At 40.1% G+C, this 23,656-nt stretch overlaps 5 protein-coding genes across 7 annotated transcripts; 3 read left to right on the top strand and 2 right to left on the bottom strand.

The window, feature by feature from the left end:
- Nucleotides 1–573: 573 nt before the first annotated feature.
- On the top strand, nucleotides 574–6,821 carry LOC122667246. Its single transcript, XM_043863493.1, has 2 exons — nucleotides 574–588; nucleotides 4,236–6,821. The coding sequence occupies exon 2, from the start codon at nucleotides 4,604–4,606 to the stop codon at nucleotides 6,485–6,487; it is 1,884 nt and encodes a 627-aa protein (XP_043719428.1). The 5' UTR covers nucleotides 574–588; nucleotides 4,236–4,603; the 3' UTR covers nucleotides 6,488–6,821.
- Nucleotides 6,822–8,883: 2,062 nt separating this feature from the next.
- On the top strand, nucleotides 8,884–13,183 carry LOC122667247 (very-long-chain aldehyde decarbonylase GL1-9-like). The gene is made up of 2 exons (XM_043863494.1): nucleotides 8,884–9,521; nucleotides 12,175–13,183. Exons 1-2 carry the CDS (start codon nucleotides 9,291–9,293, stop codon nucleotides 12,715–12,717), a joined length of 774 nt encoding a protein of 257 aa, XP_043719429.1. The 5' UTR covers nucleotides 8,884–9,290; the 3' UTR covers nucleotides 12,718–13,183.
- Nucleotides 13,184–14,607: 1,424 nt separating this feature from the next.
- Nucleotides 14,608–15,319, bottom strand: LOC122669019 (uncharacterized protein At5g64816). Of its 2 annotated transcripts, none has more exons than XM_043865626.1 (2): nucleotides 15,288–15,319; nucleotides 14,608–15,094 (listed from the first exon to the last, which is right to left on the bottom strand). In XM_043865626.1, exon 2 carries the CDS (start codon nucleotides 15,010–15,012, stop codon nucleotides 14,635–14,637), a length of 378 nt encoding a protein of 125 aa, XP_043721561.1. In that variant the 5' UTR covers nucleotides 15,013–15,094; nucleotides 15,288–15,319; the 3' UTR covers nucleotides 14,608–14,634. The 2 variants fall into 2 exon arrangements, with proteins under 2 accessions (XP_043721561.1, XP_043721560.1); XM_043865625.1 differs by having other exon boundaries at nucleotides 14,608–15,114; nucleotides 15,292–15,306.
- Nucleotides 15,320–17,517: 2,198 nt separating this feature from the next.
- On the bottom strand, nucleotides 17,518–19,416 carry LOC122666877 (pentatricopeptide repeat-containing protein At1g34160). Its single transcript, XM_043862972.1, has one exon. The coding sequence runs from the start codon at nucleotides 19,393–19,395 to the stop codon at nucleotides 17,581–17,583; it is 1,815 nt and encodes a 604-aa protein (XP_043718907.1). The 5' UTR covers nucleotides 19,396–19,416; the 3' UTR covers nucleotides 17,518–17,580.
- A 233-nt stretch (nucleotides 19,417–19,649) lies between these two features.
- LOC122667111 (zinc finger protein zfs1-like) lies at nucleotides 19,650–23,390 on the top strand. Of its 2 annotated transcripts, none has more exons than XM_043863306.1 (4): nucleotides 19,650–19,815; nucleotides 20,905–21,532; nucleotides 22,478–22,540; nucleotides 22,845–23,390. In XM_043863306.1, exons 2-4 carry the CDS (start codon nucleotides 20,942–20,944, stop codon nucleotides 23,154–23,156), a joined length of 966 nt encoding a protein of 321 aa, XP_043719241.1. In that variant the 5' UTR covers nucleotides 19,650–19,815; nucleotides 20,905–20,941; the 3' UTR covers nucleotides 23,157–23,390. The 2 variants fall into 2 exon arrangements, with proteins under 2 accessions (XP_043719241.1, XP_043719243.1); XM_043863308.1 differs by lacking the exon at nucleotides 19,650–19,815 and adding an exon at nucleotides 19,862–19,952.
- Nucleotides 23,391–23,656: the final 266 nt, after the last annotated feature.

Below are 23,656 nucleotides of genomic sequence, written 5' to 3'. Positions count from 1 at the left end.
TACCCTAAAGAGTTTTATAATATTTAAGTAGGTACCGAATTAATTGGTTTATCAAGTTGTAACTAACGGTTTCTCCTTTAAAATCAAAATGAACCAATTTTTAGATTTAAAACCAAATTGAATCAATTGTGTATAATTTGGTTTGGTTCAGATTTAAGCGACCGATACGGATTTGGATTAATGGTTTCGATTCAGAGTTGAGTCGTTGACCACCTTAGACTCCACACTGTAATCGGCTCGGCGCGTCACATATAAAACATAATGAGCCTGATAGAGAGTGAGAGACTGTCGCCGTTTGCCAGCTCAGCTTTTCCGTTTATAAGCTCATCAGAAACTAATATTCGTAAATTAACTTAATTTGGTGTCATCTTCGATAACTGGTCCCGTTTCTTTCCTTTCTCTCCTCCTCGTTCGCTCGCTATTTCATTTCGCCGGCTCTGTTATTTTATTTTATTTATTTATACTCCTTGTGCAGCTCTCGTTCTACCTCTTTTCCCCTCTTCTCCTCGGCTTTCTGCCTCTTCAATCACTCCCTTTATCTGCTAATCTTCCCGTGAGTTTACTCTACGTGTCGTCTGGATCTGTCTGGTATCTTCTTCTTCCTGCTTCTTTCTTTTATTTGAGCTGATTGTTTATTTGTTTTGCGAATTCCTCGTTTGTGGATTTTTTTTTTGCTTGAATGGTGGAAGGTTTATGTTTCTGTACTTTGTTTTTGGTTTCTGAGTGGATTGATACTTATTTGTTTTTCTAGCTAATAATTGACTGAACAAAGGATTGCTTCGCTCCTGTAAAGCCAGAGCTTTTGTTTTTCCCTTTTTGATTCATTTCTATATGGTGGTTCGAGATTTAGTTTTAGTGATATTTGCTTAGAATTTTTACAATTCAGTAGGTTTTTTTTCCCCCTGGTAGTCGGACTTGTTTTTTTTGGGATTCTTGGTCTAATTAATATTGCTTTAGGCCCCTGTTTCGAAGAAAAATCAAGTCTTGATCTAGTTTGCTTCTATATTATGTTATTTTAGTTCATTAATGATCCGGTTCGTCGAAGATTGGACTTCTAGTTTACTTTTTGAATGGTCAGTTAATTTACGTTTGTGATTTTTTTTAAGTCCGAAATCATGTCTGAATAAGTGCTTTCAGCTTTAATCTTGTGGATCTGTGGAATTTTTTGAGTTGCGTACTCTTATGGGTTATTTCAAGTAGCAGTTAAAGCCTTCTAATGATTCAGTGGAGTAAATAAAGATGCAAAGTGTTACTAAGATAGATTAGCTATGAGTTTACCTGCTAGATCTGTTGGAATTCTCTCTCTTCTTGTTATCTCTGATACTTGTGCTTAAGAGTTGCATTGAATTTCAAAGAGGGTTGATTATAAATAGTTATAAGCCATCTCATCAAGCCGGTTTGGTCTTCACAGTTGATTGGAACTAATAAGATGAACAACTGTTGTCTCTTCCATTGTTTTCTTATTTCAAGAGCTTCAACTAAATGATGGACTGGAGGAATAAGTTGGCTTCTGAAAATTTCTCATGTCTTTTAATTATTCCCTCCTCCCCTTTTATTATGCAGCTTGAACTAGTTTTCAATTTTTGCACTACATCTTGTGAGCTTGTCAGTGTGGAGTTTATCACGATTCTTGAAATTTACCTGGTAAATTATTGCCTTCGAATATATTTACGCAAATTCATATGTGAAGTTATGAACAGTTTTAGTTTTCTGCACTTCTATGGTCTTGTTGCTAAACATGATGACTTTTAGAAGCTTGCTGATACATCTGAATTTACATACTAGAGTTAGTTCTCAGATCATGTCATAAGCATATTTATGGTGGTGCTGACATCATGGGGGCCTGTCATGCCCAGGAGTATTCATTTGACCCGGCCCACTGAGTCATCTGTCTGTATTGTTCATTAGTTGGTGGTCCACATTAAAGATAAGCTCCGAGATTTAATTATCTGAAAATTCTGCCGTACAACAAATCCCAAAGAGAAAATGGTAAAAAAATGTCTCAAAAAACCCTGTGAACATATTTGTAGGAGTTATGATCATTGATTTGGCTTGGTTTTGTGCTATAGTTCATCTAGTTAGTGGATTCACTAACAGATGGTTTAGATTTATTAAGCTGGTGTGTTACTTCTTTATCAGTGATCTGCATAGTACTGGCATGACTGTTTTTATTTTCTTTGAGGAGACGAAATTTCTTGTACACTAATTGGAGCTCTGCTGGTGCTTTACTTTGTGGAAAAGATTTTTTTTGCATCTCTTCTCTTGTATTGCCTTTTTATTCCAAATTTCACTATATTACCATTTATTGTTTAGGAGAATCCCTTGCTCATAGCCATTGGTACCGTCAAATGACCAAGGAGAAGGGTATTTTCGAATTCGTCAATAGGGGTCGGAGTTTGTTGATGGGACAAGAGTCGCATCGTATGGTCACGTCACCAGTGGGAAAGGAATTTTTCCTCCCCCACTGATGAAGGAAAACTTTCACCTATTGTTTATATCAGTTCTTAATTTGCTTAATGTTTCATTTTATTAACTAGTGTTATAATTCATTTCTTTGCACATATATGTATGTGACTCCACGTCTCCAAACCAAACATCTGATGACAGGATAAGATTGGTCAAGGTTCTGTCCTCTATGTTATTGGTGCGTTGAAGTTTGTTAAACATGGTGGCTCAGATAGGAGGAAAATCACCTCATATAAGATTGTTAAATTGATTGAGACAAATCATCTTTGAAACAAGTTTAAAAGTAAGCTTTTAATTCATGCACAGTCGATGGTTGCAATACATTAGTTAACCAATGGTATGGTTTGGAGTGTTCATATTCCTTGTTCTATGAAAGTCACTTCGAATCACAGAAACTGATTCCCTTTGGTAGCTGTTGGGTTTTTCTCCTGTTCATTTTGAGAGATTATTATTTTGAATGTAATTTTGTTGTGATAACTTTGAAAATCCCAATTTTTCTAATTCCTCAAGGAGTTTTTGGTTAAGATGCTATGTAGTTCCACTGCATCAACCAGTAGATGTAGTATATAAGTTTGAAATCTATTAACAACTCATGATACTACACCATGCATATGGAGTGTTTGGTTTTTCTGATATGGCTACTTTTCTCTTGATCCAATTATTGTCTCTTGCATAAGCACATCATTTGGGGTTTGAATTGGCCATTCCTCAATTTTGATTTTCATCAGAAACTTGACTGTAAAAGGCCACAAGAAAGTCCCCACCCCCCATTCACTCAAAGTGCTTGTTTTTTGGATGAATTAAATTTAGATGAAACAAGTAAGCAAGGTCTGTAGAAAATGAGTGATCCATTCCAAGTAATTGTGGGCTTTTTCTAATGAATCTGATTAAGAGATCTGTAGAAAATGAGTGGCAACATATCTGGCAAATCTTTTAGCTTTGTGTGTGCATGTGAGTTTGTGCACTCATCTGGTTCTGGAGGGTGCATGAATCTTTCATGTTATTTCTTTTGAGAGATTAGCTAGGAAAGAGAAGGAACCATCCATAGGACCCCTAGAGCCTGATTTTGATGTGCTTCAGTAGCATTTCTGGATGATCTAGGACTAGTGGCATATTTGTGGATGACTTGTTTTTCTGGCCTGAAATGCCACTAAACTGAATCTAATGCTTTTCTGTGAAGATCTGGAATCTTTGTATGACCAAATGGTATTAGAAAAGGTGCATTCTGTTCCAAGGCTCACTTTCACATTACAGTGACCAAATGGCTTCGTTTTGTTCCCCAGAAAAAGGTTAGCTACCCCGTCTACAAGCTTTTTGGAGAAACAACATCCAGAAAATTAGTAGGAAGTTATTTTCCAAATTTTTTCATTGCATTATGGGAGAATAGTATCTGTGCCTTTTATACCAATACAATTCCCTTTTGCTTTTAATAGGATGACTATGACATATTTTCTGTTGAAATACATGGAGCCTTTCTTCATACCTACTTTTTTTCCACGGCTCATATCTTAGCTCCAGATTAGATGGTTAAGAGTTGGGAGTGTCTGGTGGGTTCTATTTCCAAGCTTCAGCTAGTCAAGGTAGGTGCTTTAGACTGGGGCAATTGAGAATTGATGTGGCTTTTCAAATCATTAACTGAGAATTTCTCAGATATCTGATTCTGGCATCCGTATGCAAGAAATACAAATATGCAATCCGGTGCTTAATGTTTGTTTAGAATCTTTGATGAATTAATATGTTGGAATTCTTAGATATTTTTTCTGTTTCAGGTTTGAGGAAACTTGAATTCTTGGATGAGCAAAAGATGCCGTGGGTCCTGTCAGCTTTTCGATCTTTGACTTTTCTCATGAATGGTTCTTTCCCAGAAATGTAATAAGATACTCTTTGGATTAAGTGCTTTGGTATCAAGGCTGTAATTGGTTCTTCAGCAGTGACAATGGACAGATCGGACACTTCAGGATTTGTCAGCGGTGGTCGTCACATATTCAAGTTCTTAGGATATTTATTTTTTCTGCATAAATCCCACAATCGCTTGGTTGTATGGTTTATCTTCTAGGAAGGCCTCAAAGTCTGTGGTGAAAGTGCTCTTGAACCCTCTTTTTCCTGCTTTTTACAGCTTCTTTGTAACGTACAGAAAATGGATCTTAACATGACGGATGTACTGTTTCTTGGTAATGGTGAACTGAGAAAAAATGACATTTTTGGTGATACTGCTTTGCGCTTGAACTGTCTTGGCTATGGAACATTCAATTCTGAAAAATCTGGGGATTCTGGGAGTAACCATGGTGTGTTTTCTGCCAAAGTTCCTGATGATGGTTGCAGGTTAGTACTTGGATTGGGGCCCGCCCCAAGCTCCTACAGTGATGAGCATTACTCGGTCGGGATAAGCAAAAGCAAGGAATCTGTCGTGACATCTGTCCGAGCATCATCGTCTGCAGGTGATTCGGATATCCTAAAACTTGGCCTTTCTAGAGGGACTGGAGATGATCTGGGCATGCATGAAAAATCAATTTCATCCCTAAGCAATGTCAGTACTTCCTGCCTTCAAAACCAAAATAGACAGTTTATTCCAGTTGTCGATGAGGGTTCAACTTCAGCCAAGAAATCAGGTGGCTATATGCCATCCCTTCTCCTGGCTCCTAGGCTTGATAGCAGTAAAGTTCCACTCCTGACTCGCGAGCTTTTAGAGTGTGGGACCAACATCCAGCAACCTCATTCTCACTTGAGTCCTGAGCCTTCAGTCACCACAGATTACTCAACAGGCACAATATCTGAGTCTGCAAGTCACCGGATGCACCACCCTAAGAAGTGCAAGTTTGAGAGGTGTTCGAAGGGAGCAAGGGGGGCATCAGGTCTCTGTATTGCCCATGGAGGTGGGCAGAGATGCCAGAAACCAGGATGCAATAAGGGTGCCGAGAGCAGAACTGCATACTGCAAGGCTCATGGGGGAGGCAGGAGATGCCAGCAACTGGGCTGCACCAAAAGTGCTGAGGGGAAGACAGATTTTTGCATAGCACATGGAGGTGGTAGGCGTTGTGGTCAGCCAGGATGTACCAAGGCAGCTAGGGGAAAGTCAGGCCTGTGCATTAGGCATGGTGGGGGGAAAAGGTGCAAGGTGGAAGGGTGCACCCGTAGTGCTGAGGGGCAGGCTGGATTGTGCATCTCTCACGGAGGCGGCCGGAGGTGCCAGCATCCTGGATGCACCAAAGGGGCCCAGGGTAGCACCGTATATTGTAAGGCCCATGGTGGGGGAAAGCGGTGCATATTTGCGGGGTGCACCAAAGGTGCTGAGGGAAGCACACCGCTGTGCAAGGGGCATGGTGGGGGGAAGCGCTGCCTGTTTGAGGGTGGAGGCATTTGCCCAAAGAGCGTACATGGTGGGACTGATTACTGTGTTGCACATGGTGGGGGCAAAAGGTGTGCCGTTCCAGGCTGCACTAAGAGCGCCCGTGGTCGCACCGACTGTTGTGTCAGACATGGTGGTGGGAAGCGATGCCGGTTTGAGAACTGTGGGAAGAGTGCTCAAGGGAGCACTGATTTTTGCAAGGCCCATGGAGGGGGGAAGCGGTGCACATGGGGACAGGGAACATGTGAGAAATTTGCCAGGGGAAAGAGTGGGCTTTGTGCAGCTCATAGCAACATGGTCCAGAACCAAGAAACTAGCAAGGGTGGAACGATTGGGTCTGGACTCTTCCGTGGCCTTGTGTCAGTTTCAACTGTGGGGAGCAGCTTGGACGAATACTCTTCTTCCGGAGTGAGTGCCATTTCTGATTGCTGCATCGACTCACCAGTAAAGCCAGCAAAAAGACAACGGCTCATTCCTCCTCAGGTATTGGTTCCTCCTTCGATGAAATCATCATTCTCTTCAGGGCTGTTGGGAGTTGATAGGAGGGATGAAGGAAGCAATGGGAGTAGTGGGAACAGAAGCTTTGATTTTATGGTCCCTGAGGGGAGGGTACATGGTGGAGGTCTCATGTCTCTGCTCGGTGGAAGTCTGAGGAACCCCATTGATGGGATCTAAGTTTAGATTGGTGTAATTCAATCTTGAAAATATTCTATTTGTCATTGGTAAGGGTCTGGGTGTAGTCGTTAGGTTAAAACTGTCCATAAGGTTCTTCTTGTTTATGAATTTGGTTTGATTTGGTTCATCCTCTGTGATTGGGTGTGGATTATTGCTGCTACAATTGGAAAGCAGCAGCAGTGTATTGTAGGTTCCTCTTAATTTTTTTAATTGTGGGTCGGTGTAATAGCCTCTATTTCTTTCTAAATCTTTCCAATTTGAAGATTTTGAGAAATGGATGGGACTCTGCCTGTACATTTTATGATCTCTGTATGTAAATAAAAGTTGTTTAAGTTCTACTCAAATCTTTTCTTTTTCTTTTCCCCTTCCCCGCTATGGTTTGCATAATTTTTGGAATATAGTTTCATTTTGATCCTCAATATCCAGAAGTTGTTGGTATGTGGCCCAATGATTTTTAATACTCATAAAACTTATATCCAAGCCTGTACTTTTCTAACTGGCTTCTTAAGCTTCTTGTGCGGCTGTGGTTGTGCTTGTGGTGGATAAATGGGATAGAATGTTCAAGTTCCTGTGGTCCTAAAGCAATTTTGTGGATACAGAACCAAGTCATTAACGGTTAGTTGAGGCGCAAAAAAGGTGGGAAGGAGCTCATCCTGCTTGTGTTCATTTGCATTTGGCACAGTGTAAGTATTTTACTATGGGTTATATAGTTATGCAACTAAGCTTAAGTGATTCCCCTCTCTATCTTAGGCAGGGGCTCCTGGAGTTAAAAAGTTGAAAGTTGAAGCTAGAAACTCAGACAGACAGGTGAGGGTAAAGGTAAGGCAATGTGGGGGAATGCGTTCACTGAGACAGTAACATTGAATAACAAAGTTATTTTCAGATTTGCATAATCTCTATACTGTGTTGTCTAAAATCTGTAACACACTGAGCATGGATTTACTTCAAAGCAACAAGATTACCTGTGGGGTAGCTCAAGTTATTATAGTTTGAATTTTGGACAATTGGAACTAAAATCTAATAGTTGGAGACAGTATTGGAAAATAGAAGGGAAATGCTAGCTGGATGGTCACCATGGGATCAGCCTGATGATCCAATTATGTTCTTGAATTTATTTTTTTGGAAAAATTACACGTACCTCTCCTGAGGTTTGCCTTAATTACATTTTCACCTGTGAGGTTTGGAAAATTTCACGTACCACCTCTGAGGTTTGCCTTAATTACACTTTTATAGGAATAATTAGAAAATGTAATATTTTTTTGATTACTTTTTTTTTTCTTCTTATTCTAAAAGGATTTTTAAGACATAGATAAAACGTATTTATCTTTATGTGTATATACTTAATATATTAATACAAGGTTAAGTCGAGTCTATCTATTTTGAGCATCTATTGTACTCTTATTGGTGTTTATTCATCTGATACACAACCTCCCAGTCTATTTGAGGACTGATTTTAAGGTTCTTGAACATTGATTTGGACGATTGAGATTAGAATCGCCAATGATCGATTCCATATTTTAAAACACTAATTATACATTTTCTGAATCTGTATAAATTTATTATTCCTATCAAACACATGATGATGCAGAATTATTACCTCTTATTTTTTTTGGTTTCCTTCAATGAGTTCAGTGTTTTTAGGAATGAAAACAATGATCCAATTATATATTTGGCTTAATTTAAACCATGGCTTTTTATAGAAAGAAATTCATTTAGATGGGGTCATAATAAATCATACGAATAAAAAAATGAGTCATTATAAATTATAAAAATCTAAACAATACCACTAAATATATAATCTTAACTTAGATTATCAATATGATTGTTTTTTGGATCCACTAATTTGGAATCTGTCGAAATTGAAGATGATAGAAATTGAATAGACTAATCTATGATTGTAAGGTGGTATCATTGCATCTCCTCTAAAATGTTATACCAAAGAAAAAAAGAGTTTTTCCTACCCCAAAAAAAAAAAAGAAAAAAAAAAGCCAAAATAGTGAATCACTGTTTTCCTGAGTTGTTTTCAAATAGATTTAAAAATAAAACAACCTCGAGAAGGAGAGAAGATAGACGTAATTCGAATTACTGGAAACGAACAACACAGGAGGATAAGAAGAACATTACGTCTCTGTGAAGTATAAAAAACAGGGACGAAGGTTCTTAACAACTCCCCTCTCAATTCTCTTCATCGTTCTATTTAAGAAAACAAAAATTGTATCTTTATTTTTTTACAAGAATTCATAATCATTTTTACGGGAGGGGAAATCGTTGTTACTGTTTGTCTTTTGGGTGTCTCATTTCAAACTCAGTTTAACCTCACCAGATATTCTTTTTTGAATTTCTCTTCCAACCCAACGGAAAAAATCGTCTCTTGTTAAGGACCAGGAAATTCCATTTTTGTTATCCATGAGCTGATGATGAAAAAAATGGAAATTTTCCATCCCATCTGAATCCCTACATCTGCACCCAATGTGGGCATAGATCTGGGGAAGAAACCCCCCTTATTTGTTGGGTTTTTTGGACCTCATTATCGAGCCTGAGATCTGCAAGTTACAACCGATTTTGCTGCGGAATCGCCAACAAAACGCAATTTTGAGGAAAAAATTGGTCTGGATTCCTGGTTGTCGTTTGACTTATTGGTTTTTTTTGGAAGGTTTTCTTTTGGTTTGAGCTAATCCTTACGCCCATGGCTTTATTTCAGATCTTAAACCAGAATGTACTTTGAGTTTTTGATTCACTCTGAAACTTAGCCGATTACTTTTATTTCTGGGGGGATTCTGTTGATTCTGCCCATTCGCTCAAGATGGTTTTCTGGGAGAGGTATTTGAGTGACGAAGTGATGGGCACCATTGCACCGGTTGTAGTTTATTGGTTATACGCTGGACTTTATCAGCTACTGCCACCTTTGGATAATTACCGTTTGCATACAAGAAAAGAGGAAGGAGAGAAGAACTCGGTACCCTTGTCAAAAGTGATTAAGGGTGTTTTGCTGCAACAACTTGTTCAGGCCATGGTCGCCCAGGCAGTCTTCTTGGTCAGTACCTGAACTCAGTTCATTAATGCTGTTCATATTTTCTTGTTAGTTGATGAATTCGAATATTTCCTTAAAACAACTTCGTCTCCAATAGCCATAAGCAGCAACTTAATTTTATTTAACTTCCTAATGCAGTTAATCTGATAGAACCTAATATAAAGAACTACTTAAACACAATTTTGAGGAAAATTTTGGTCTGGGCTCCTAGTATATATGAACCTCTTAGAAGTTCACTTCTTTCCTTGGTTCATGCAAATGTATGGTTTCATTTGTGAAAATTTGTCTCTGCTTCCTTCTGGTCTGGTTGTTGTTGGACTAGGAAAAGTTACAGCCGCATGAGTTCCTCAAGAGGTGGAACTTACAGAGATGGTGGCTTATGTTGAAAAGGGGAATCCTCAGAGTGGTTTGGATTTCCGTCTCCTCCCATCTGGTCTTGCTTATGTATATGATAAACTCTGGATATGCTTCTATAAGTATCACTTCATGACAGTACCCCTCTAGACTATTATGACTCTTAAGCCCAATGCGATCTTAACTTCTTGCTGCCTTAGTTTTTACTTCTCTAAAAGGAGGGGAATATTGGTTGGCTACTCGTTGATGGTAATGGAGATCAAACTTTTAAATCTCTAAGCTGCATTTGGTTGCTTACCTGAAGGTTGTGGGAAGAGAGAACTATGGGTTAAAATCCAAACATGCACATATTTGGTTGCAGAATGGGAAAAAAGTCAATGACGGATTGTGCTTCGAGAAAGCACAAGCTGTGAAGCAACCCATGAGCCTCTACTGAATTAGAATCACCTCCATGAGGGGCCTCAAATAAATAAATGCAACAGCCTTCTTAACATCTCAAATAGATGATTCATCAAAATCCATCCTCATAGAGTTCCTTTTATTTATTTATTTATTTTTGTGGTTGGGGGAGGGGAGGAGGTGTTAGCCAAAAGAGTTACCGTAGGGGATGGCATGATAGGTGTGGGTGTCCAAGGGATTATGCAATCAAATCCAATCATTCGGGATATCGGTATGAGAATCATCTTTGAAATCCTTGGAAAATAATCCCTACCGAGAAACTGAAGTCTTCACACTCCTTTAATGCTATTTCTAGAGAAGGATTTGTTCATAAATATCCTTTCCCAATAATTTCGCATTGCTTTCCAAGAGAAGACAACCAGATCAGCATATGGGAGATCCAATCAAGACCCAGAAGTGAAATAAGATGATGGCTTATTTCTTGAGCCAAATAAGCCATCAGACAGTGAATTTATAATTAGTCAAGTCGTACTTTTTGTAGGAGGTGGAAACTTTTTAAATTCACAATCAACTGTGGTCTTCACTATAGGAAATTTCCAGTTGTAAAATGATGATAGTGCAGTCCAAATTAGAGTAGATTATGAAAATCAAGTAAACGATGTTTCAAATTTCAACTTTGGACTGATTAAACAACAGATACATGCAGGGGTTGATGCTGATCAAAGTTGTAGTTTTGTGTGTTGTCCCCCCCCCCCCCCCCCTCACCAGCTTTGAGTTGCTACCCAGACAATCAATTATATTCTGGTCCTGAGAATTCTAGGTCCGTAAGAGGATCTACACACTCATGGAGATGTGATAATATCTTAGAAGTCAACCAGGAAAACATACATCGACTTAGGATTAAGAAAAACTCAGCTTGTCCATTAGCTACATATGTACGACATTGTACTCTCTGGCTCTTCTCTCAGTACTTTTAGGAAAAATTAAATATTGGGGTGAAGAAAAAATGTGAAAAACAGCATAGGTGATCCCCCTATCTTCATTTGAAGAGAACATATAATTTTTGTTATATTGACTATCAGACCATGTAATACAAAATTGGATACCATGCTGGTTTCTTATGTCCCTGTGACCTGACTACAGCCTTCTACTGGTTTCTTTCTTTCTTTTTGAATAAAGTTATTGGCTTTTGACAAATCCTTTAGTTGGGATAAGGCCCTGAGTTGTTGTTGTTGCTTTTGACAAATCCTTGTCTGTGGGAGTCCCATTCAATTGTGTTATTGGGCACTGTAATGCTAGATTGTAGAATTGGGATCTCATGATCCCGTGAGTCTTATGCAACTTTTTGACATGGATACTGAATCACATGACATGAAAGTCTTGAACCAGATCCCTTTAAGGTTTAAACCCAAGGTTCTCCTTGACAAGGGATGTGGCCTTGTAGATTCAATGTGGTTGCATGAGCAATAACATGTATAGGTTGAGGTTACCTGTTGGGATAGCTAGTCTGAAATCTAATTGGGATATGGCTGGTAAAACAGTTTGTATAGTCCTCTGGTTGTACTTGATCGCCATTGTAGCTTAGAAATGAAAGTTTGTATTAAGGATGTGCTAAATTTGATTCAACCAGCATTAGATGTCATTTGATAGTGTTACTTGGTTTCTTTGTCATCCCTTTGTATCAGAACACCTATCATTGTATCAATTTATTAGGGCTGACATTTCTTGGCACATTCATTTACGTCTCTTCATGAATCATGATGCATCTTGATATTACTTGTTGCTGCATTCATATCTATCTGTTACTTTATGTCTTTGTTTTCCTTTTTGATGAGTTCTTTTTCCTGAGATGGATTACTTCTGCTATTCAATAGTTTTAATGTTTTCTTGGCTTGTGATGCAGTTGACCTCAAAGCCAAGTTCATCTGGAGTCACAATTCAGCCCTCGCTTCTTGTTCAACTTGTGCAGATCTTTGTTGCAATGCTGGTCATGGACACATGGCAGTACTTTGTGCATCGGTATATGCACATTAACAAGTTTCTCTACCGTACTGTTCACTCGCAGCATCATAGGCTGGTTGTCCCTTATGCCATTGGGGCTCTTTATAATCACCCGCTTGAGGGTCTCTTGCTTGACACTTTCGGTGGTGCCCTCTCATTTCTGGTATCAGGAATGACTGCTCGTACCGCTGTGATCTTTTTCTGCTTTGCCGTTATCAAAACTGTTGATGATCATTGCGGGCTTTGGCTACCTTGGAACATCTTCCATCTTGTCTTCCAGAATAACACTGCTTACCATGACATTCACCATCAACTCCAAGGTTTAAAATATAATTATTCTCAACCGTTCTTCCCTATTTGGGATAAAATTCTCGGGACCCACATGCGTTACAATCTAAGAAAGCGACCTGAAGGGGGCTTTGAAGCGAGGGCAGTGAAAGATTAGTTCACACAACTGACCAGTGTAACCTCTCAGGATCTTCTCGGTACAACATGTGCTCGTCGACTGGGGTTGAGATTTGGAAGCTCCCCCTGCTTCTGCTTGACACAATCCCACTAATGGAAAAGATGGACCCAGATATGGGGTAGTACGAGTATCAACTGTTAAGCGGCTAAGAGTTTTGGCAGGAGTTGGAGTTGGTAACTGAAATTAAATTAGGTCATTGCTTTGCATTAGGCTCTGTTTTCTTCTTGTGAAGTGTGTGTGGAGGTACTTCAGCGGACTACCCATGGAGTTGGACCTTTGAGCTGTTTTGTGCAATATATTGTTCTTGTTACAGATCTTGCTGTTTATTAGTTGATGTATTTAATGTTGGATTTGTATTTGTCGTGTCACGTGTGCATGACATATTATTGAGTTTCATAACTGAAATCATCGATGATTAGTGACTAATGATAAATGTTTTTTGTCATCCTGGGACTACTGAATCAGAGCTTAGGTATCATCAGAATTAAACCAATTTTCTTGGCATTTGAGTGGTTTCCATGCATGAACATTTGCTCTTATCGCAAGGACCCAAAATTTCCAAACCTACAGGGTTCTAGTTAGCAGTTCAGCTACCCCGACCCAAACTTTTACCATAAATTAAACCCAATTCGATCTCCTGATTAGCTCAACCAACCCAAAATCTGGGGAGATTGGCCGGTCGGAGTAGAATCAACATACCTCTACAGTCTAGACTGAAAACAGGTTTCAGGTCTGAGAGAAAGATATGCAAGTCCTTTCTCACTAGAGTTGTTTACAACATGGGAGGAATGGCCGTATCAGTCAGTGAGCTATGTACTTGCATCCTCTTCGGTCCCTCTTTCTCAATCTAACCATCAAGCCATGCTTTTTGAAGAGCATAACTGAATTTCTAGGCCATACAGGGTGGTCTTCCAGGACCTGAAGATGGAAATTGAAAAGCACATCAGCTGCAAGACGAGTTCGACGTCCAGCATTGAAGGCCAGGATCTTGCATGGATGTTCAAATCTCAACTCCCTTCTAGTTGTAATCCATCTCTCTGGCTTAAATTCCTTGCAGCCCTTTCCCCAGATCCAATCCATCCTTCCCAAGACTTGGATCATTGTCTTTTAATCTAAAGACATAACTAGGATTTTCAGCAACAGTGAACTCACTTTTAAGATACTTTCCTTACCTGTTTCAGGAGCCATACTTTTGTGGAAGGTCATTTCACATTCCAGTAGTCTCCTTCCAAGATGAAGAAGGCTTAAGGCAAGGCCGAAAATCACGGGTTTTCTGCCAATTCCTGCAAATCTCTATTAAATCACTCACTATTCACTATGATCTTCATTTTTTGCCATTGTTTTCTTTTTTATTTTAATTACTAGAATAGCAGAAAATTAATGGGATCTCGTGTAATAACTAATAATATCCCTACGTTTATTGAATCAAAAACCCAAAAAAAAAATCACAAGAATGAAAAATCTTTGTTTGTTATTTTCGATTCCAATTTCTATGCTTTCGACGGATTCCAGGCTTCAAATCAATTTAAAAATCGACGAAGGTCAATTCCATGTCTGATCAGGAAGAACTTAATAAGCAACCCACATCTAGAATTAATTCTTTCCAGCGTTTCAGTGACAGCAGGCCAAGACATTGAGAAATGAGAACTAAGCAACCATGCCTCCCTTACAGAGGTAGTAAGAGGTATATTCTCTGCAATGACACCATCTACTCTTGGTCCAAGATTTTGAGAACTGAAGAAAAGCACCAGTGATGCAGAAAGAGATTCCGATAAGGACGACCTATGATCTATGCCGTGTGTAGTATCAACAAAATTCTTGCTTTTGTTTCAGATGCAAATTTGCAAAAGAAAAGAAACCCACCCAATTAGCAGATCCAAAAACAAAGAAATGTTCCTAAGAAGAATAGGAAGAGAGCTTAAGGCATTCACTCTGGCATTTGCGAAGGCAAACGTCGTTCCAATTGGGGACTTGGTGTTGATTAACGCAGACGGTGCGAGCACAGGCCTCACTGCAAGCATCGATCTGAGACACACCACAGACGGTAACGCAGGTATCAGGACTTGAGTCCTTCGAGAATCCACCGACCTTCTTCAGCATTCTCTTCGAAGTACAGATCCTCTCACAGACGAAGATGTCATCGGAACTCTTCTCCCTTCCACGAGCACTCTTGATCCTCTCCTCTTCGGCACGCCTTCTCTTCATTCTTATACCTTGCCCTGCAACAACAGCCGGAACCGCAGCACCCAACAGCGACCACCATAAATCCACCATTGTTGTCGATCCCTGAAGCTTCCTTCTCCTATATACCACCACTTAAAATGGCAACATCGATTGTCAATAACATCGAGATACCCTAGAAAACCATCTGCAAGAAATAATAGAGGGCTTCAATATTTCACTGATACACTACGAGCAAAAATAACCCAAAACTCTATTTATCTCAAAACCAAACGCATCAACCCTAAGAAAAATTAGTGTTTTAACAAAAGAAAAAAGAAAAAGTAAGGGAATCATTGATCGAAATCGATCGAAGAAACAAGGCTTACCTGAGAGAGTATCTGTCGATCCAGTGGCCTGCGTGTAGAAAAGCTGGTTTTAGCTGAGGAGCTCAAAATGGGAAAACAAAAGAAGGTTAAATCAAGCGATGGCGTTGGTTGTAGATTCTTGTAAATTTTATTTCGTAGAGTTTGCCACGTTAGGAGCCCGGGTGTGTATGTGACCATGGTTTGAGGTATCGGTATCGACTAGCGATACTGCACGGTTTTGACCTAATTGATATCGTATCAGTGAAACAGTAAAGGGGTAAAAATGTAAAACAATCAAAAAATCCATTTTTTAAACGAAAATCAAACTTGATATAACCGATACCATATCATTACTGTAACAGTTTTGAAGATGACCGATACCCGATACTAAACTATGGATGTATCATGTATTCATGTATGACCCTATAATGGAGGGAAGCCAAGAATCAACTGGTCGGCCTTTGAAATTATTATTATTATACATATGATATGGATACGGATCAGCCGATTGAACGGTTTTACCTGCATTTTCTGTGAATTTTTTTTGACAGAATTACCCTTGGTCCATGCCGTCACACCTATTTGGAATCGGGAATATGTCAGTATCGACAAACACCAATTGGATCGGCCGTACTGATTACTCAAACCATACTTGGAAAAAAAGCTAGTCACCAGGTTTAAAAACCCGGAATAGGAATCCGAATCGGGTCCAGCCAAGTCTCTCAATTCCAATCTGATCCAAAAAATAAAAAAACCCAGAATCAGTTCCGAGACCCAATTCAGATCGGAATCGGTATGGAAGCTGCTGGAATCGACCAATAGGTGGAACCCTCGAAAAACAGTAATACAGTTAGCAGGAGCCGATCTGAATGGCGAATCAGAATCGGTGGTGGCTGATACTGCCGATTTGACCGATCCGATTCCGATGTTCAAATCTATTATAGTCACACAATATAGTCAGCTGATTACTGATTTGGACTGTGACTTCCACACTTCTTATTAGCAAATCACAAATTCTTTCTTCAGGGTTTCTGTTAAGCGCTGAAATAAATTTCAAATACACCAAACAAATTTTGCATGGAGCAGACCAGAGCAGCACCTCAGAAAAATCCAAATCAATTTACACAGTAAAGTCCAAATCACCACTATATCAAAGCTTAACGCCTTTTGTATCCTGTCTTCAGAAAATACCTTGGGCTCTCAGTTATACAACCCCATCACCAATATCACTTTTACAATTTCAATCTCTAAAGATATAGATCAAAATTCATAGCTTGTCTCTGACTGAAGGAGCACACACTTATTCAAGTGAATTCTACTATTCCTCAGCAAGCTTTGCAAATCATCACCATGCTTGTCAGTGAATTGCTTTTGTCAACAAATGAGTCAAAACAAATATACATTTCCCCCAAAATCGACGCTTGGACATGAAGAAAAATGAAAAAGATCCATCTCATTGATTGGGGATACTTCGTTGATTGAGAGTCCACAAACTCTCTGCTAAAGAGGTTATGTGAAATAATCTGAACATTCTTAGGGTTATTAATAAATTGTATAAGACACCAACTACCTGCACCACAAGGAGAAGAAACTCTTACAGCAATGCTTAAAGTCAAGGATCATGATATAAAGAATACATGTTTAGCTTGATGATTGACAGGTTAATATCTTCCTAGCAAAACCTCTTTTTTCTCTCGATCAAGAAGAAAATGTAACTCATAACTGATTTAGCTTCCCATAGCTAGAACCATTACACTTCTGGAATGGTACCATCCTCCATCAAATAATTCCACTTTGTCTCATATCTTAGGGGCCTGGAATGTCATGCTCAGAGGTGCTACTAACCATCCAGTATGAAGCTCTCATCAGTCTATCAGTATCAACTGGAAAAGTAGTTGTACATTCCCATTTCCTCAGCCTTGGATTCTTTTCTCTGGTTCAGTTGTCACAGAGGGCATTTTTATTTAACAAATCGAACAGTCCCTGCTTTATATGCAATCATCAAACTGCAAACTGCTTTATATGCAATCATCTTGATATCTCTGTTTTCCATGTTCCCATGTATCCTTCCTTGCTCAGAACCTCTAGGGCGGAATCTTGACAACATCGAGGATAACTCAATAGAAAATGTCCGTAAAACCTCAAAATATCTTATTCATCCAATTTATTTAGAGGTTATTGTAGTAAAGGAATGAACATGTTCTTGAAGAATCCAGTCCCACTAATGGCTACTCCTGCCAGGTGCCAGAGATTTTCACAACTACCTCAAGCAATACATTTTCATTTCTGCTAAAAATAAGTATAAAAACAATACCTACCAATAATCTCCACAGGAACAAGCCCCATTTTTAAAATGGTGAAACCGAGCTCGATCCCTAACTACAATTTCACGATCATAAATCTTAGAAATGAGCTTGATTACAACATGACAATCCCCGCATATCCTAAGATTCTTATTCACGTGAATTGGCGTCTCATCATCCATACTAATCAAGCCAAAAGCAACGGCCAACTTCTCACTATGGTAAGACAATGCATTCTCCTTCTCCTCTTCTCCGATATCATGCAACACAAAACTAGTCTCAGGCATGTAACCGTATGCCTTAATCTTAAAACTGATCTCATCCAATTTCCTATAGATCTCCCGCCAATTTGAATGGGTCTGATCACCATTAACAAACTTGTGTACCACACCTCCCACTTCTATGAAGCTAAATCCAGGTACCTTCTTTACCTCTCTATTCCTCATTGCCTCCCTGATCCTTCCTACATCATCCCATCTCTGGTGTGCAGCATAAACGTTTGATAGCAACACGAAATCACCATCACTATTTGATCCCATCTCCACAAGAGCTCGAGATGCTCTCTCTGCCATCTCAACATTCCCATAAGTCTTGGAGGCCCCAAGTAAGGTTTGCCAGAGGACAACGTCTGGGACCATGGGCATTGATCTTATAATTTGATAAGCTTCTTCAAGCTGCCCTCCTCTACCAAGGAGGTCCACCAGGGTCCCATAGTGCTTAACATTGGGTGTCAAACCGGACTCCAGCAAAGAGTTAAACAACCTACGCCCATCTGCAACCAGCCCTGCATGATTGCACGCACAAAGTGCAGCAAGGTACGTGACTGCATCGGGCTCCACTTGGGTGTGACGCATCTGGGTAAACAACTCAAGCGCCTGAGACCCACGGCCATGCATCGCAAGTGCCATGATTATGGTATTCCATGACACAAGACTCCTAGCGCAGCGCATTGAATTGAAAACATCCAATGCCTTGTCAATAGACCCACACTTAGAGTACATATCGATGACTGCATTGCAAACCTGCACATTTATGTCCAGCTGCTCATCCCGCACGAACCCATGGATGGTTTCGCCCTCTCTCGAAGCGCCTAGTTGCGCGCAAGCTGAAAGTGCACCAAGGACAGTAACCTCATTCGGTTTCAACCCCTCCCCCCTCATCTGGCGGAACAGAGCCAAAGCGTCACTCGGTCGATTCCCTTGTGCCATGCCAGAGATCAAGGCATTCCACGTAGCGATATCTCTAATACACATTTCGTCGAACAGTTTCCGTGCATTGTCTAGGTCACCCGATTTCCCATACACATCTAGTAGAGTCGTCACTAACAAGACGTCGGCTCGGAAACCGAAGCGAACGAGCTGGGAGTGAATCTGCTTGGCTTCTAAAAGGGCTAACACACGTGCACAGGCTTTGAGGGCGAATGAACACGTGAGAGCATCTGGTTTATGGGGCCTGCTACACATGGCTTGGTAACGTGTGAGAGCCTGCCTGGGTTCATTGCTCTGTGCGAAACCTCGAATAATGGCGTTCCAGTCGTTAGTCACCGGATTTTCGACTTGCCGGAAAATCTCGCCTGCGTAGTCGAGGTTCCCAGCGACGGAGATGGCGCAGAGCTCCAGGAGCTTCGTACGGGAGGGGCAAAATTGGAAAATTCCAGTGGTTATAAGGTGGGCTAGGACTTGCTTGATGTGAGTAAGCGACGTGCATTTCTGTAACAGCAGGTCGAAGTAGGCCATTAACAGAAGAAGCCTCAGGCCAAGGCCCCAACAAAGTAGACTCGTAGAGAACGTGAGACTCTCGTGTTTTCGTTTAGAAGATGATGGCATTTTCGTATTTTAAATTGATTTGATGGGGTTTTATTACTGAACCTGCTTGCTGCCGCTCATTTGTTGAAGGTTCTAGTCTTCCATCTTCGACACGTCATATTGGTGAGATTTGTCAGCTCTAGGCTTTAGCTACAAGGGTTCTGATTGGACGGTTCAGATTTGCCGGTGCAGTGTGTGGGTGGGGACCGCATATCTACTTTGTACTTCGTACTTTCGCGGAGCTTATAAAAGACCTGTTGGCGGTTTAGTGTTTCACTTTCGTGTTTTCATTCAAAACGAGATTCGAGAGCGAATGGAGCCGAGAGATATACGAAGCTCGGTTGCTCCGCAGCAAAGGAACTGAAACAGAGGACGCAGCGATCACGATTTGTGAATCGCGAAGCTTCGGTCAATCAATCCCCTCGAGACAAGAATTTTGAGGTGTGAATGTAGATTAATTGTGTCTCTGAATTTAGTTTTCTGTTGTAGCAAAGGAACTGAAACAGAGGACGCAGCGATCACGATTTGCGAATCGCGAAGCTTCGGTCAATCAATCCCCTCGAGACAAGAATTTTGAGGTGTGAATGTAGATTAATTGTGTCTGAATTTAGTTTTCTGTTGTAGTGGTTTCGACAGATTCTTTGGAAAGAAGATAATTTGATTTCTTCGTTTTACGTGAAAATACTTTGATCTGATTCTATTCCGTGGTTTCTTCATAGAGTTGAAAGGATTCTATCGTTTATTAGATTGATTTCTTTTTCGTGTTCTTTGTTGATGCTTTTCTATCTTTCATTTTTCTCTTACTTTCTTTCTCCATTTTATTCCGTTCGTATAGCTTCAAGAATCAAGAGGTTATGTTCTTGCTTAATATCTGTTTATTTTATATGGTTGTGCGAGTTATTCTGTTCGCGCTGGTTCTTCCGCTACGAAAAATCATCGGAAGGAATTATCAAAAAAAATAAAACATCTGAAGGGATTTCTACTACATCTTTTTCTTTTTCATATTTATATCATTTTATTTCTATTGCGGGAGGGAGATTCCTGTGGCATATATATTTTTCCCTTTTTCGTCTGTCTTTGCCAGAAGATTTCAAGTTGTAATACACCGAATCGGCGCAGTTTTCTCTTCAGTTCTCATTTTTTTTTTTTTTGTATAAAATGTCGTACTGTTACTTCTTTATGTTCTAGTTCTGAAAAATATGTCATGATTCCAGTATAGTTGAGAGGTGTCCCTGTGTTTAATTCCTAAGATAACCTCCTTCAGTGTGAATATTTAGTATCAACATAATAACATCACATATCAAGACACGCATATCGTCACACTGTCCCGACACGAATGACAGTAGGAAACATGAAGCTATTTGTTTCTCTTCTGTTTGGTGGTGATGGCGGGAACCGGAGAAATTCGAAGAAAATTTTCCGTTTTCAACAAACCGCCAAGAAATGGAGAGTTTCGAAATTTTATTTATTATTACGAATTTGAGATCGTTTTAATACTATTGAATTGGCTATTTGCGTCTACCGTTTTAGGAGCAGAAGAAACGTAAAAGACTATATAGAGGAACGGATGGAAGGATTTTACATGAAGAACTATTCGAAGGTAACTGGGGACGGCAGCGTTTCCTCGATCAATCTACCGAACGATCACCAATTACTACTCAACAGACCTCGCTATGGATCAACGTCGTTCGCGAGCTCTCCATTTGATTCTCGAACTCCCGATCCTCTCGAGATGGAATCTGCACTGATGCATTACCCCCTCACCGCAGCAGCTGCAGCTACCGTCGTTCCATCTCCTATCGACGCATTCTCATCTCCTGTCATTGATTCCAGCAAGTTCCATCCGCGACTAATGCAAAAGTACCACCATAGCTCCAACTTCTCCTCTCGTAGCTCTTCGCCATCTCCTCTTCCTCTGTCGATAATAGACAACCTGGAGACCCCACCATCGAGGTCGCCGCCCTTGTTCACTACACCGGTGAAAGTCGAAGAGGACGTACTGGTGATGGATGGGATTCTTGTTGGATCGGTACCGGGTGGACGTTCAAGGTCGAGTTCAGATTCCGGCTCCTTGTCTCCGGGAAACAACCTCTATAAGACGGAGATTTGCCGGTCATGGGAAGAAACGGGGAGTTGTCGCTACGGCACCAAATGCCAGGTGAGTGCTCGTCCTGAAGTCTCCTTTTCGTATTCTGTGCAAGTAAGTTTGGTTTCCCTCTCTCTCTCTCATGTAAATTACAATGCTTGTGTTTGCTTCGTTGTTTGCAAATTTGTACGAGAAATGAGGGAACCCCCCCCCTCTTAATGGGAATTGGAACGAAACATCCCCGGCCGCAACCGCTGCTTTCTAAGTAAAGTATAGCATATCTTAGGGAGTTTGAGAGAAAGTAAAGAAACTCAATCTTTCTTTTTCTTCTTAATTTAGGAAGGAAAGAGGATTAATATGGCAAAAGGATATAGAAGCAACGATTTACAACCGCGTCTATATTGATAGTTTAGTATACAGGGTATGCGGCGTGCCTTGGTTTTCCTAGGTAGAAAACAATTATTTCATTAATGGTATATCTGCAATCAAGTGTTACCTGATCGAGATTTTACTTTCTCTCCAAGTCTAATAAGAAGTAGCTTCCTCTCCTGCCTTCGATTTATTCGTATAAATAGACCACTGTTGTTTCTCCTTCATCAAATCCCCCGAGGTATCTATAATTTTTCAATTTTTTTTTTCTCGTTTTGTTCATCCAGAAGACAACTGATGGATTCAGATATTTTGATGATGAGTGCCTTCAAGAATTCCAGTCAGGTTGTTATCAGGCATCGTGGAATGCCGACTTCCTTATTTTTCATTTTTTCCCCCATGGACTACTAGAATCCGTAGTCTTGCTTGATAACTTGAAAGAGGGTTTGATTTTGGATTGAAAGCCTGGCAGAAGAGGCTATATCCTTTTGAGTTACATAATTTTTTCGCGGTTCTGTGTCCTTCATACGTAAGATTGGAGACTAGAATGTGGGACTAGGAAATTGTAGTTCTCAAGGGGGCAAAGTAGTTTCTGATTTATCATCTGCTAGTATTTCTCCTTTTTAATGGCGATAGTTTTCCTTGCAGTTTGCTCATGGAAAAGAGGAATTGCGTCCTGGCCGTTACATTAACAAGAACAGCAAGTCCGAAGTAAGCAAGGTTCCTTTTTCGTTACTATTTTCCTTTTTTTTCCCCCAATTTCTTTTCGAAAGAAAAATAGACCAAAATCATTGATATGTATCATATAGAAATTGTACATACAAACTCTGAACATAATTGTACACACATATTTCCCCTTAATTCAGTCCCTTTTTTATTTAGCGAAACAGAGACTTTAAAATTATGGGAACTCCAGTTATGTTGTTCTCTGATCTATTTTCTCTTTTACTCCAAAAAAAAAATCTATTTTCTCCGTTTTCTGACTCCTTGTTAACGTGTGTTTGATCAGGGGCAGCTGTGCAAATCTTGGAGCACAGGGACAAGCACACATAGCACGAAAAGCCGCCTCCCTCGCCATGTCACGGCATCGGTAGCGTCTGCGTCACCACCACAGGGGATGAAGAAATCAACGATGAAATTCAAACAGGAGGAACGCTCAGCTGCTGTAGACTGGTCACCAGCGGATGATGGCATCAAGATTCGACTCCCGTCTTCCACTGAGGAACCTGCGGATAGGGAAACAGTTGACTCGTACATCCGTGGTGTTCTGCATGGCTCTTCTCGGAGGAGAAGACTGCCCGTGTTTGCTGAAATATGCCCAGAGTAGACATCCTTAGCATCCCATTAACGGTTTTCTTTTTCTACTTCCACCCGTTGGATTAGGGTAAGTAGTACCCTGTGAAAAAAATAGGAAACAATACCAACATTTGAACCTTCTGGATTTTACAGTGGTTGCTGTTTTTTGAAACTTTCAGCAACCGACAGCTCAATTTGTCATTACACCGGGTGAAGAATTTTTCCTTCTCACAGATTAGCAAGAAAGAATAGTTTAAGAATAGTTTGACAAGAAAAAAACAATTCTTTGTTTGTTCGTCTCTTTTTCGTTGCTTACCAATTCATCTCTGGTGATTGGTGATTGGTTGTATACTATGGAACTCGTCCGCCAAGAAGTTCATTGTTATATACAATTGAGAATCGGTCAATCAGATTGAAATTGGTTGTGATTTGATTCCGACTATAGACATTCCGATTTGACCAATTTTAGGGTTTTTCTTGTAGGATCGTTAGGTTTTCAGATTTAAGGGAGACTGATTCTGGCTGATTCTA

This window comes from Telopea speciosissima, chromosome 7 (assembly GCF_018873765.1).
Source record: "Telopea speciosissima isolate NSW1024214 ecotype Mountain lineage chromosome 7, Tspe_v1, whole genome shotgun sequence".
In the NCBI taxonomy this organism is placed as follows: Eukaryota; Viridiplantae; Streptophyta; class Magnoliopsida; order Proteales; family Proteaceae; genus Telopea; species Telopea speciosissima.
The sequence above is the reverse complement of the archived record's forward strand: the minus strand, read 5'-3'. Positions and strand labels throughout refer to the sequence as shown.

Excerpts from the sequence above, each read along its gene's own strand:
- LOC122667246 (XM_043863493.1), top strand. The coding sequence starts at position 4,604 with ATGGATCTTAACATGACGGATGTACTGTTTCTTGGTAATGGTGAACTG.
- LOC122667247 (XM_043863494.1), top strand. The coding sequence starts at position 9,291 with ATGGTTTTCTGGGAGAGGTATTTGAGTGACGAAGTGATGGGCACCATT. Across the intron at positions 9,522-12,174 it reads TCGCCCAGGCAGTCTTCTTG|TTGACCTCAAAGCCAAGTTC; the intron begins GTCAGTACCTGA and ends CTTGTGATGCAG.
- LOC122669019 (XM_043865626.1), bottom strand. The coding sequence starts at position 15,012 with ATGGTGGATTTATGGTGGTCGCTGTTGGGTGCTGCGGTTCCGGCTGTT.
- LOC122666877 (XM_043862972.1), bottom strand. The coding sequence starts at position 19,395 with ATGCCATCATCTTCTAAACGAAAACACGAGAGTCTCACGTTCTCTACG.
- LOC122667111 (XM_043863306.1), top strand. The coding sequence starts at position 20,942 with ATGGAAGGATTTTACATGAAGAACTATTCGAAGGTAACTGGGGACGGC. Across the intron at positions 21,533-22,477 it reads GCTACGGCACCAAATGCCAG|TTTGCTCATGGAAAAGAGGA; the intron begins GTGAGTGCTCGT and ends TTTTCCTTGCAG. Across the intron at positions 22,541-22,844 it reads ACAAGAACAGCAAGTCCGAA|CTGTGCAAATCTTGGAGCAC; the intron begins GTAAGCAAGGTT and ends GATCAGGGGCAG.